The 14,210-nt window shown below is 35.7% G+C and overlaps 2 protein-coding genes across 11 annotated transcripts in view; one reads left to right on the forward strand and one right to left on the reverse strand.

The window, feature by feature from the left end:
- Positions 1–4,399: 4,399 nt before the first annotated feature.
- LOC129576034 (zinc finger protein GLI2) lies at positions 4,400–9,825 on the forward strand. The gene is made up of 2 exons (XM_055460429.1): positions 4,400–8,259; positions 8,600–9,825. The coding sequence occupies exons 1-2, from the start codon at positions 7,691–7,693 to the stop codon at positions 9,546–9,548; spliced, it is 1,518 nt and encodes a 505-aa protein (XP_055316404.1). The 5' UTR covers positions 4,400–7,690; the 3' UTR covers positions 9,549–9,825.
- Positions 9,826–10,218: 393 nt separating this feature from the next.
- Positions 10,219–14,210, reverse strand: part of LOC129576030 (helicase domino) — a 28,793-nt gene continuing 24,801 nt past the window's right edge. For 6 of the 10 annotated variants that reach the window (XM_055460416.1, XM_055460418.1, XM_055460415.1 and 3 more), the window contains 6 exons: positions 14,062–14,160; positions 12,633–13,389; positions 12,250–12,426; positions 12,020–12,170; positions 11,719–11,953; positions 10,219–11,629 (listed from right to left, as the gene is read on the reverse strand). In XM_055460416.1, coding sequence (XP_055316391.1) covers positions 11,273–11,629; positions 11,719–11,953; positions 12,020–12,170; positions 12,250–12,426; positions 12,633–13,389; positions 14,062–14,160 — 1,776 coding nt within the window. In that variant the 3' untranslated portion in view covers positions 10,219–11,272. The remainder of the gene's footprint in view (positions 11,630–11,718; positions 11,954–12,019; positions 12,171–12,249; positions 12,427–12,632; positions 13,390–14,061; positions 14,161–14,210) is intronic. The other 4 variants (XM_055460417.1, XM_055460419.1, XM_055460414.1 and 1 more) reach the window with 1 other exon arrangement.

Here is a 14,210-nt window from a genome sequence, read left to right on the forward strand (position 1 = left end):
CATCAGTAGCATAGCTGAGTTGAAAGCCACGATTGTATCCGAATGGGACAAAATCCCAACGACTGTGACCAAAAATTTGGTCGATTCAATGCCACGTAGAATGCAGGCGGTTCGTCGCGCAAAAGGAAACCCAACAAAATATTAAATATTCTCTTTTTTCGTTAAAAATCATGCAATATTGATGTTTGGCCGAATACTTTTTTTTCGTCAAATTTAAGAATCTCACTGAAAAAGGTCCCAAAAACATTCTAAAATCTATTGACTAGATCGAGAGGAGAGTATGTGAAAAAATTCTAATATATTTTGAAAGAGGAGAGTATGATTTCTGTTGATTCTATCTGCGTTAAAAGGAAGTATGTTAGCATCCCGTCTAGCCTCCGCGGTTTTTCACGGTTTTCGCGGAACTGATAAAAGATAACAACATAGTGTCTTCGGCAAAGTTGTAGTACTCGAGGTCTTTTATAACATTGCTGAAGACATCTATCTCTTATCTCTTATCAGTTGCGCGCAAGATAAGAGATAAGGGATATTTGACTTCAGCAATGTTATAGAAGACCTCGAGTGTAAGTTTATTGGATACAAAACTTTTAGGACTTTCAGATTTGGATTATCTCAATTATTTTTTGAGTTATCGTGTTTACAAACAGCTACGACGACAACGACAACGACAACGACAACGACGACAACGACAACGACGACGGCACAAGAACGGAAAAGTGTCTCAAAAAGTGATTTTCTACGCGTTTCATGAGTTTTTATGATGATCTAAACCAATTTTGCGAAAAAAGTTTTCGGGACCAATTCCTATACTTTCCCTTGACACGTTGTGTACGGAAAAGTAAAAATAAAGTTACAAGTCAAGTTTGACTCCTTAATTACTTAAACAAGTAAGTTGACGTTTTAGAAGAAAAAAAATCGTCCCTGTGAAATTCTCTTGAATCTGCTGATTTGGCTCAAAATAATCTAATCAAAACCAGAGTTGTATATGAGTAGTTTGGAGCGGAAATGTAATACAGAAAAGTTGCGCGGGAAAATGTCAAATGAAAAGAGATAGCTATGTAGTTTACTATAGTTTACTATACAGTATACTATACAGCTATCCCTTTTTCGCTCATTTGCGCTCATTCATCGCCGACATTTTTCCGCGCAACTTTTCTGTATTACATTTTCGCTCCTAACTACTCATATATGATCATTTTAGAAGCGTTGCTAAATTCCACTTTGTTTTAATAAATAGACACAATTCACCGAAGTCTCGCTTGATTGATTCAACACCCGAACTAATTGAATCAAGTTTTCTTATCACTTTGGCGAACGCAGTTTGATATTTTCTAATGAATAAGTGCCTCTCATTCCTTACTTCGGAGCAATTGAGACAAAAACTACACAAAGTCACAGAGCAAATGCATTTTCGATAAGTTTGGGTCGCCATTTGAAACTACGCAAAAAGCCGTTCTGAGAGGTCGGGATGTTTTGGTGATGGGGATTTGGTTAGTGTTTATGTTTTTTTCATGTTATTGGGTCGTTACACACTTAGATGTTGAAACGAATTTCAGTCGATTTTTCGATCGAAAAATGATGCCAATTTCGACAGAGTAAAAACTAATAATGACTGATACGAGTAAATTAAATCAAATCGTCGCTCCTTTTTCCATATCTTTTTCCCTCTCACATCCATCAAACGAAATAACAAAAATTCTTAGGAATGAACTAGCATATGTGAATTTATTGACCATTCCAATTGATAACCTTTGACCTCGTAGACAATCTTAATTCGATTGATTGACTACATGGACCTCTGGAAATCTGGCTTAAACTGGTTTTTGTTGACACTATCGTCTTTTGATTGTAAAGTGACAAAAAAAATTCGTTTATTCAAATAGAGTAGTATTTTTAAAAAAATCATTTAATGAGCTGAATGTACAATTTATAATGAATATCGCTAAGGCAACATAAGAATAAAAAGATGAACTTTTTTTGCATACGTGGCACAAATGTTGCGTTCCAGCTTCGGGGCTTCTTTGTCATCGTGAATCAGAGAGATTCGAATGATTTCCGCGAAGAGTTATGAAAAAAAATATGATCAAATTTAAAGACAAAATAAAAAAAAATAGAAAATTCATTCTATAATGTATAGAAATTATGTATGTAAATTTTTTCCGTGCTCTGTAACTGAAAAATGATAAAAACATGGTTTTTGGGGTTTCTATTTTGAAGTGTGATTACAATAATCAACATGGGTATGCGGAAAAGCAAAGAGAGTTTCTGTCGATTATCGGTGTATTTCATCCGTTTCACTTCATTTTGCAAGAGTGTAACGAATGGCTAAACAGTCCTAAAAAAAAGCCAAACTAACAAACTCTGACGCAGATTTCACCGAGATCGCCCGCGTAATGATCATGCGAACATTTTAAAATCATGGGCCGATTGAGAAATTGGCTCAAAACCGAATCCCTTCCAAAATCATTAGCATTCATTCGCTAGACGAAAAATGTGATTATTTCAGACATTTGGTTGACAAGTGTGAATCTCAATTTGTGATTGAGTGTGTCAACCATTAATGGTGTCTATGCAACACACTCATAGTTTTAGTTAACTCGTTCTGTTTAACTGGAATAGCTCCGATCTTTTGCTCTCTTTACTTTTCTAATCGTAAACTTTTCGAAATGTTATCACGATTTTTTGTTGGTTTGTCGTCTCGATTATTTCATCCATTTCCTGTGCCATTTTAATATTCAGCAACAGATTGTTAGAGAAATGTTGTCAATATCTTCGACTTGAGTACTTAGCGGGCTCCGAAAATCAGAGATGTGCTTTCATTTTTTTCTATTTAGCAAATGCTTTCACATGTATACATTTTTAGTTTAGAACATTGAAATCGGGTAGCGTTTGGCCATTTAAAAATGTCAGCCGAAAATCTTCAAACATCATATTCTGTCTGGTCCATTCCATTTTGTGCAGGCATGAGTCCGTATTCATGCTTGTATGGATAAGCTATACTGTCTGCTTCAGACAAGCATGCGTTCCATTACTGTGTATACACGCTTGCCGTCTCGCATGTACGGATGACGCGCGCGCGCGAACACGTCGTCGCAGGCAGCGAGCATCGTCTTTAATGCTGCTGTTGTGTGTAGTTTTTTATACGTTCATTATTTTAGTACGACATGAGATACAATGCAATTGGTAGGGTTTTTTTTCAATATTTTTTAAGAATTGAAATTTATATGTTTAGAATATGAGGCTGTGAGAATGAAAATGGCAATACAGGAAAAGTTCGGGATTACCAATGTAATTCTTTTTATTAATTGAAACAAAATTTGACTCTTGATCGCCGACTTTAACTTTTTGCTGAATGTTACTATGAATTGATTTAATTAATTTAACCGCGCTATTAGAAAAACCATACGATTCACAAACTTTTAAAATAGCATCATGGGGAACTGACGGAAACGCGCTTTTTATATCAAGAGTAAGAAAAAGAAGAAATAATTAAGCTTAAATTAATTCTACAAACTGTCATATTGAGAAAACACATTCCAAATATTTAGATTACAACTAATTAACTTTCTAGATTTACCAATATGCTTTGCATGCGTTTAGTGTTTGAAATGTTGATCGACATTCCAAAATTTCCAAATGCTACCTCTAAATCTTTAATATTCTATTGCAACTCCTCTTCAGAACTACCAAACAGTAGTATCTGCATACACGAAAGTAGAAACTTCATGTCCACCCAAAACAAATCGGAATCTTTGATCAACTTATCTATATAAATTGTAAATGAATAATAAACAAAAGTGGCAAATTGTCTAACTTCAAACCACATCTAATTGTATGAAATATATATATATTATATATATATATATATATATATGTTCACTTTTTGACCGAACAAAAGATGTGAGGAGGTAGAATGTCGACAATTTCACGTACATGTCATCCTTACACAATACGTTAATTTAGATAGCAATGTTTGTACAGTCTTTCTATGATTCATCAACACATTTCCTATCAGTACGAGTTCACTTGAACTGTCAATTTTCCTCTCTCGCAGCGCATTTAAAAACAAGACCGCAGATCGTCGCTTCGCTCCGCTCTGCGTTCTTGAAGCTTGTGAATTCATGGGGTTTAGTTAATTTGATGTTTCTCATCAAATTATTGTCGTAAGCACTACATGGAATGTAGTTTTTATCACTAAGTTTCACACTAAGAATTATATTCCCAAAACTAGATAGCGCATCATCTAAAACCCGTATTCAGATGACATCTCGTTTAATTTTACATATTTCGTTTAGTTTGTTATGAGGTTTGCTATGCGGTATTATGACATTTTAAACGTATAATATGTAAAATTAAACGAGATGTCATCTGAATACGGGATGACGCGTCATCTAGTATATTTCTGTGCGTAGTTTTAATCGTAGTACATATACACGAACTGAATGGGGGTATGAAATGGTATACACGAAATTTTATTTTTCCATCTGAAGCGGCGCGACATAAGCGCAGACAAAAACGCAAAAAAACATGTTAAAAAAACCCCACTATTTTGAGATATTTAACATTTTATACTTTGAACCCATTTTTGGAGGTTCCAATGGGGCATAGAGGTTACTAGGCGGCTTTTGTAGCCCCATCAATTCCCTTTCCAACGCTACCATAGGTTTGGCAATGTATCAACTACTTCACAGTTAGATTTTAGTTACCGCAAACCCTTTTTTTCGATTTTTTCAATTTTTTGCAAAATTTACACTGGGTGAACTCAGAAATGTGGGCCTCTTACAGGCCTGAGATTTTGGTTTTCTCAGCGACCTCACATTACAACTCTTCCCTGATTTCGTGTGGAATGGCCGATATACTTTTTGTTTAATTATTGAAAGTTATTTTAAAAGGTTATCAATTATGTTTGATCCCAGAGAAATACTCCATATATTTTGTTGACGATTGAAACAAAGTATATCAATAGCGCCGTCTAACATGATGCGACATTGAATGCGACGTTTGTATATGGCGGCACGAATCAACATCTCTGTGTACAACGCGCACATAGACTCTTTGCATTCACACGAACGTACACAAAAAAAAGACTTCACTTTCACACGTATGTATAGTTACAGAAATTTATGTTTGGCGGCGCTCCCAACAAAGTTTCCACAGCAGTTCTAAACGTCAAACATTGCTATAGCATATCCTAGCTCATAGTATTGTGAGCCATAAAAAAAATAAAACTGGAAATGGTTGATGAATTGCTATCCGGAACGCGGAAAAAATGTGTTGGAAAATGTTCTTCAAAATGTTCAATTGTTCAAAAAAAAGAAACGCTAATAAATATTCTTAATTCAACGTTTTTCCAGAAAATTGTATCTAAGCGAATAAAAATTTCAAGTCCTAAATCATTTTAATATTGTCAAAAAATAATTAAATAAATTTATAGTTATTATTCTTCATGTACATTCAATGTACATTATTTCACATTTGTAACGAAAATGTGTAAAATTTTTTTTGAGTTATCTCAAAAGTGAATTACATGAACATTATTTTAGTTAAGTTTATGAAATTAGGCGTAATTGCTCTATTTGAAATAAAAAATATGGATATAAAAATGAATTAATTTTCGGTCCAAAAAATGGCCTAAAGACTCTTAAAATTTTCTGAAAAAAAACAACTGCAGTAGCCTAAATTCCATGTAGTGCTAAAAACAATCTTCTTAGGGTACACACATACAATTTTGTAACTGTTAAGAGACACATACAGTTCATGTCATGCAATACAATTTTGCGCTACCTAGACTACATTTAATTCAAAGTGAAGTTTTTTCATACATTTTATTCCATTTAATCAGACGTGGCAAAGTAAAGGGATCCCCATTTCCAATCTCCTCCTCCTTTACTTCCGAAATTCAATTGCATACGTGATTTTTTTCAACTTCTATTTTGACAAAGTACAGATAAACCTTAGCACTAGCAATCTGTACCATTTTTCATCAGGCGTCTCCACTCGCATTGAGTTTGTATTGTGAATGTTAAGGTGCGTGCAACGCCCTTCAATGTAAAAAACAATACAAGTGGAGATGATACACGAGATTTATCTGTACTTTTACGTGACCAATTTTTTTCACCCCAGTCTAGGATTTTCCAGCTTGCCCACGTCTGCATTTGATGTTATTGAAGCAAGAATCAACCATAACTGTACGATTATATTGTATCGGTAGGAATTGCATGTGCGAGAGCAGTCTATTTTCATAATGGTGTTCGCCAATCGTCATGGAATTACTCGGATTGCGATTTTTCACATTTCCGATAGGGGAATATTTTATGTACAAAAATGTTAATGGCAACAATAGCTATTATTATTAAATATGTTTTATGTTCATTCATCCTTGAAATAAAACGCGGCTTACGGGAGATGTATTCATTGTCTATGCTTTTGACTGAGATCATTTCTACCGTTAAAAGTTAGCCTAAATGTGATCGTAGCTAAGCCTCGGTGCTTAATGAATTTCAGTGGTGTTGGTGTTGGTGCTGGGTGGTATATGGTCATTGGTCATGTCATAGACTCAAGTGGATCGTAGCGATTAGATAACCGCTCGATGATAAATATGACAAAACAATGGTATTGTCATGTGTTTGGTTTTTCTTTGTGCGATGCGTTTGAACGTCTTTGTCTCTATCATTTCGAGTTATATTTTTCAGAAGATGATGATGAATATGAGAAGTCGATGGGGTAAATTAATGATTTAGATTCAATGTCGCAATGGAAATTTTCAAAGTTGTTTCCCTGGTTGCAAAATTGATGGTAGGACGAAAATAAGGTTTCATCAATATTGCTGCCATTTGAATTTTTTTTCCCGTTATAAGAGTATTATATTTTCACGGGATTCGTTATCACATAGACTCAGTGTGGTCGACGAATCCGTGCGAATGCGCGTACTTGGCTGCTGCCGTTAAATATACCAAAAGTACTGTTATCAAAAAAAAAATAAAATTAAAAAGACAAACGACAAAATTAACTTATATGCAATATAAATACGAACAAAGCGACAGACACACGCGTGCTCTGAATGCCCGATAAGACTGATTGCCTAGCGTGTGCGATTCTTGGCAAATCTTACACATGGCTATTTTCTTCTCTTTTATTCGTTCTCCTGTCTCTCGTTGTCTGCCTCAACAAATATAATATATATTTACTGATGCGCACTTCATAAATGTTATTGTTGCTGTTCACATTTCGCGAGGCATATGTTGTTGTTCTTTGTCTTGACTAACTAACAGTAGGTTTATCACTTGTTCATGTGGTAATGTTGGTGCCGTATGTGTTTTTCATTTTTTCGTTCGTCTTGACGCTCGTATTTTTAGCTTAAAATCAAATTTCAATAAATTTGTATTACATATTTGTAGTGGATTTAGTTAGAAGTATGCCGTTGAGCTGGGCGGATCGGCGTTACTTTTTTTCGTTCGTTGTTGCCTTGAATTGTTGGACAGTTTAATTAGCTGGAATTTACTTACTCCAGCTGTAGTTACAATCAATCATTCAAACCACACTTGAATGGATCAAACAGTGTACAACAAGTGATACAAATTTGTTTGGTTGCTAATTTAACCGAAAAAAAAAAACAGCAAACCACACTATAAAAATAATTAAGATAAAATCTGCTCGGGACAATCAAATTATAAAAAATCAGTTCGCAAAGATGTTAATGCAAGAAAAACTGTATGATTTCAGTTCAGATTATCGGCCATCAAGTGTTGGGGACTATTCACCTGTTGTTGTGGCGGCTGCAGTGAATTTGTGCCGGAATACATCGTCGCCGCGAAAACACTTGAACCCGTACGAATGCGGCAAATACATGCCGCTCTACTATTCTTCGAGGATATTCAGCGAATATAGCCAATTATTGGCTAAGCCATCATTGCTTACGTCCAGTATACCGGTTCCGTATTTAACGATGCAATTGCCTGTACGATCACCAGCTCTGACAACACAAAATCCACCCGTCGAGAGCTGTATCAGTGCATCAACAGATTCAACATCAACAGCAACCGTTAAAAGTGCATTTGCATCATTGCCTGTGAAACGAACACTTGATGGCTCTGTTAAATCAACGGAAACGGTCCCGGTGTCGTGTGAACGAACACAGTCGGTGATAATGAAAGTCGAAGACCAACGCATTGTTGAAATCCCAACCAATGAACTTATTACACGTAATGCGGGCGAAACTGACGAGGAAACATATATTTGCAAATGGATCAATTGTTACCGGTAAATGTCAATTTTAACACTGGAACATGTTTTCATCGCTTGAAATGGAAAAAAAAGAAATAGAAGAAATATAGGAGACATTTTAAAAATTGTGATCAAACAAACTCTATTAAAAATAGAAAAAAAAAACACAGTAAAATTTGCTCTGAATGTGCTTATTTTGTATGGATTATTTGGTGTGATACTTGATACTAACAACAAAAAATGAGCACTGATTTAGCGTGAAATTGGTGGGAGCCATAATATTTCGAAGTACATTGAGAGCACATTTTTGATGTGATGCTTTTATTTGAGTACTAACATCCAAATTTGTTTTTATTTATTTTTTATTTTTCAACAGAAAATTTGAAACACTCGAAAATTTGGCTAGTCACGTAACAACCGCCCATGCAATTGCATCGAAAACTGGTTTGTACTACTGTCGTTGGGAGAAATGTGCTCGATCAGATCGAGGTTTCAATGCTCGTTACAAGATGCTTGTCCATGTTCGTACGCACACGAAGGAGAAACCACACCATTGCACGGAATGTACGAAGAGTTTTTCACGTGCTGAAAATTTGAAAATTCATCAGCGCTCACATTCTGGAGAGAAACCATATGTGTGCCAGGTGGAAGGATGTAATAAAGCCTATTCGAATTCATCAGATCGATTCAAACACACTCGTACCCATTCAACCGAGAAACCATATTTTTGTAAATTTCCATCATGTAGTAAACGCTACACTGACCCATCTTCATTGCGAAAACACGTAAAAACATTTAAGCATATTGTACAAACGCTGAAAATCAACGATCCAAAAGAATTTGGAACGCCATCAACACAGGTGAAGGAACCGATATCGATATTCTGCCCGAAACCAGCGGAGGAACCATGCCGTCAATCGACTGAGTATCGCGTTTCGCTCGGTCATACAGAGCCATCGCTAACGCTCTACCACCACCACAAAAAGAGCCAAAAATCGTCATCCTCATCGTCTTCCGCTTTTGTGGAACCAACTGTATTTTTATCAAATGACGGGCTTTCAAATCAATGTCTATCTCCAATGTATAGCAAGCGGTACCATGTCCCGCCAGTAACCAATCTATATAATTTGGACCATTTGTTGTCGGGCAGTGCAAATATCGATACATCGAAAATCGCATTTCGTGCTGATGAGCATGATGAGGATGATCACATCACCGATTTTTGGATTGAAGACAAGTTCCGCGGCGTTGGTTTTGGCGACGATTGCGATGATATTGAAATCGAAACTCCACTTGATTTGAGTTTACGCAAAGTTGTTAGATAGTAAAAAGTTTTTTTTAAATATTGTTTCAAGATTCATTCACTTGTTAAGTTTTGGACGCATTTTTTAGCTTGTATTCTAAATATATTTTGATCAAATTTGATGAGAGGCTAGAGAATGCCAAATTTAAATAATTTTATGCGAAAATGAGCTGATTCACACTATATTTTATACTGATAATTGCAATGAATGTTGCTCCCTCAATGTTAATTTTTTATTATACATACACAATATTTAAAGACAGACGAAAAAAAATAAAGATAAAACGCTCTCGGCGCAATTTTTCTGATGTCTGAATTTTATTTGACGTAATGCATGTGGCAATATAACGGGGCAGCGAACAACAACAAATTTTTGTCTACGTGTCAGTGCTCACAAAAACGACGCAAAATGATAGGAATGTAAGAATCTACTTGAAACAAGTGATAACAATGATAATGTGAGCTATTTTGGTGATGCTATTGCTTAATCATATCAAATACATTAAGTTTTGCTGCTGCTGTTGTTGCTCCTGATAATGATAACGATTCACATTGACTAGTTTTGCATCGAATGAAAAAGAGCAAGAGCACACCAAACCTCAACGAGTGGAAAGTTTTTCAGGTACTGGATATGGAAACAAATATTCATCAAGGAGAAAATGTTTCGACAAAAATATAAGCATAGAACAAAGTTCAATTTCATTATTTTTTATTGACTTTTTTCATTTATTTACAATACATAATACAGCTAAATACTTATGTAAATTAGTTTAATTACATATAACGTTTCACTATTCCTATACGGCCGATAGATTCTAGTAAAAATCTAGACTCCCGCACTACTTTTAACATCTTCTTAGCTGAATAATTTTTTTTTATTATGCGCCTTGTTTTTCATTTTTAGCGATGAAAATTTGCAGAATTTGTTAGATGTAGTTATTAAAGCCAAAAAATAGAAAGCATTTCTGAGATTTATATTCGGTTCATCATAAAAATCGATCAATTATGATTCGACGACTCAGAGGAAATTTGTCATTGTATTTCATGATTTCAACCTAGCCATATTTTTTCGAATATCTCGTCAAAATTGAAAACATTATACAGCATTTTTTCTAAGCAGAGATGTTCAACTTGGTAAGTATTGATGGTCGATTCCGAAATTGTTTTTTTTATTTAACAAATCAAAAGTAAATTTTTTACTGTATTCACATGAGAAAATTGATTTTTTGATATGATAATTGTGCACGCAACAATTTATGAAAATGCCCGGATGGGTCCACACTGCAGCGCAGGCCATAGTTAAATAAATCTTTATTATCTTGATAGTATTATATTTTGAAATTGATGTCTCAATTGTTCACTACCTCCATCTCTATCTTTCAACGAATGTGTAAAAAAACATGATTTTCTTCTGTAAATCGAATGATCTGTTCAAATTTGAAAATAATTTCATTGTTCTTAAAGTTTTTCTTTCATCCGTTTTTAATTACACAATATAAAATTAATGGTTTGTTTAAATTCAAATAAAAAAGTGTATTTTACCGCATTGCAATGCGGATTATGGTAAAAATGCATGAAAAGTGATCCCTGACTATGCCAATTAGAATTCTTCGTTTTTCTCTTGAATTTTGCCGTTTCGCAAATATTTATTTCGCATTTGCTGTTTCAATATGCATCGCATTGATTTATTTGATCATTGATCCAATTCAATTTTTGACTTAAAGTTAGTAGGTTTTTGATGCCAAATTAACGACGTTTTGGTGTTGTTGCTGGTGTATGAGATTGAGTAGTTTGCTCGACTTGTGGTTGTGGCTGAACAGCTGAAGTTTGTGCTGGGGTTGGTGTCGATTGATTTGCCTGCGATTGTGTAGTTTGCTGTTGCGTCGGTTGAACGGCTACTGCTACCAGGGAACCGGTCGATGCTTGCAAACGCAAGTTTTGATTTGCATTCTGTCGTTGCTGCATTTGTTGTTGTTGCAACACACTGAAGATTGCCTGTTGCGGTGTTGTACCCGCACTCACTTTTATCGTATGTGGTGGATTCGACATATTCGTTCGAATTGTTCCGGCGGCCAAACCTTGTGCTGACGCGGCCGATACAACCTGGAGATTTTATGAAAGAACATAAGACATAGTGTTGAACATAGTAAATTATTTATTTATCTCGCCTTAGAAAATCTATTTCAATTCACCTGTATGGTTTGACGAGCATTCTGCGATGACACTGACACGGGAATGATTCGTTTACCCAAAACAATTTGATTCGGTTGCTGTCGTATGATTTGCTGCACGGTTACCGTTGATTGTTGCAAATTTTTTGGATTTTGCACAATCAGTTGCGTTCCACCAACGGATGTGGTTTTTGTTGTTCCAGCTGCATTTGCTGCACCCGTTGTACTACTCGGTCCCGTGAATGGTTTGATCGAACTAAAGAAAGAGAAATAATTAAAAATGGAATTTATTTCATACAAACAATAACCGAACAGTACAAACCTGCTGGAGGCTATTGCTGCGTTCTTTCGTTGCTGTTGCTGTGCAATGGGAATTTGTTGTAATTGCATACGGCCAGGTAAGGTTCCCTTGATTTGTGCCGTTTTTATTTGAGCCAAAGAGGCGGCCATTCCAGTTGATGTTTTTACAAGTGCTGGAGAACAACAACAATTATTCATTATGAAACCATTCAAAAATATTTATTCATTATCAAATATTAATTGAGTTTTTACCGTATTGTTGTTGACCAGTTCCACTAGCCGATTGAGGTTGAATGCTATGTGTGAATGGTGACAATATCTGCGTTTTAGCTTGTTGTTGTGGCGACTGCGATTGCTGCGGTGATTGCGTATGTTGCACTTGTGTAGCTGTTTGATTGGCCTGCGTTTGATTGACCAATTGTCGTTTTACTGCAGAAAAAGCAAAAATATGTATTTCAAAATGATTTAATTTCATAGATTTTCTTTACTTTTCATCGAATTTAATTTTTTTTTAAGTTAAAATTGGTACATCCGGATTTCAAGCTTTTTCAATCTAATTATTCTTCTATTTGTTTTTCACTTCGATTTGTTGCGACTGGTGAAGCTTTATATTATTTTTGTAGTATGCAATTTACCTTGTTGTCTTGGTTGGACCATGAAATGTGTTCGCTGTGGTGTTGTTGTGTTAGCTGAATTCATTTGGACGGTGGCAACGGAAGCAACATTTGTAGCTAATCCAGGACTGCCTGTAACACCCGAAACAGTTGCAAGTGATACTTTCTGCCCGGTTGATGGCTGCAATTGAATAGTTTGGCCGACATTTGTTCCTGTCGCTACAATACCACCTTGAATAATTGCCCCCGATTGGTTAACAACGCTCACTTGACCGCCAACTGTTTGTAGAACGGTGTTACCCTGGGCCGTATTCAGTACTTTGAACTGTTGTCTCGATGGATTCTGACGAACGATTTGGAATTGTGCGGGCTGTGTGATCGGTTTACCAGTGGCTGTAATGGCTCCAATCATTGGAATACCACCTTTTGTAACAACACCGGAAACTTGTTGATTTGCGCCCATTGATAAACGCAATTGGCTTGCTTGAATTTGCGTTGAAGTCAAATTTTGAGCGGTCAAACCACTCACCGATACAACGGCCGATGTTTGTGTACCAGTTCGTGGACTGAACTGAATCTCCGGTATTCCGGGCGCAGTTACAATTCTTTGGGCACGCAATGATGAGGTCGTTGCATTTGATGGTAATCCAGATGTTGTGAACACCGTTCCGACACCGGTTAACTGCGACACTGATACCACTTGCGACGTTGCTACTTGCGCTGGAAGCGATTGAACAATTTGCCCTGTACTTGGTGTTGGTGTTACATTTTGCTGATTCTTCACGAGAAAATATACAAAAAGAGAACAATTATATAAAATTCCAAATATTAGGAAATAGAATCGATTTGCCTATTATTACATATAATGTTTATTTTATTTTAAGAAAAAAACGAATTAACAGACAATGTATTTGGCCTATGTCAGCTAGCTAACTGAAAACATTCTGGCTGGTGCAGAAATCATATATATGGAGATTTTTGTTTTGTTCATGTACCGTTATTTGTCAACAAGTCTGCCTATATCAACGCATTGCCACGGTACATAGTATAAGAAATGTAAAATGTTTGCCATTTATTTTTACATTGCCAATACATTAGTATTTTTGTTTTGTTTATTTTTTGTTGTTTGTAAACAAATCCGCCTATCACTGTACAGTACATCGTGCATAGTATATGTCCATAGGAAATGTGCAGAGGCAATGCAAAAAGATAGGCAGATTTGTTTAGAAACAAAAAAAAAATAAACAAAACAAAACAAAAATCCCCATAACTAATGTATTGGCAATGTAAAAATAAATGGCGAACATTTTACATTTCTTATGGTCTGTATACTACGGATTGCAATGAAAAAATGCAACGCATAGAATTCAGCCGCTGACCCAGCCAGAATGTTTTCAGTTAGCTAGCTGACATTAGCCAAATACATTGTCTGCGAATTAATAAAAATTACCGGTTGACTGACAACTGTTGAAGTCGTTGGCATAACAGTCTGTTGGATCGATACAATCGCAAGTTGAGATTGAGACGATTGTATTTGCTGTTGTTGCTGCTGAAAATATGAAAAGAAGGTGTTGTACTATTACTAAATCGTAAACAATC

This window comes from Sitodiplosis mosellana, unplaced genomic scaffold, assembly GCF_009176505.1.
Source record: "Sitodiplosis mosellana isolate CC-2019 unplaced genomic scaffold, AAFC_SMos_1.0 Smas_scaffold_6170, whole genome shotgun sequence".
Taxonomy (NCBI): Eukaryota; Metazoa; Arthropoda; class Insecta; order Diptera; family Cecidomyiidae; genus Sitodiplosis; species Sitodiplosis mosellana.

Bases quoted from the DNA above. Each gene is read 5' to 3' on its own strand.
- LOC129576034 (XM_055460429.1), top strand. From the start codon at position 7,691: ATGTTAATGCAAGAAAAACTGTATGATTTCAGTTCAGATTATCGGCCA. The intron at 8,260-8,599 runs GTAAATGTCAAT...ATTTTTCAACAG, and splicing joins AAATGGATCAATTGTTACCG to AAAATTTGAAACACTCGAAA.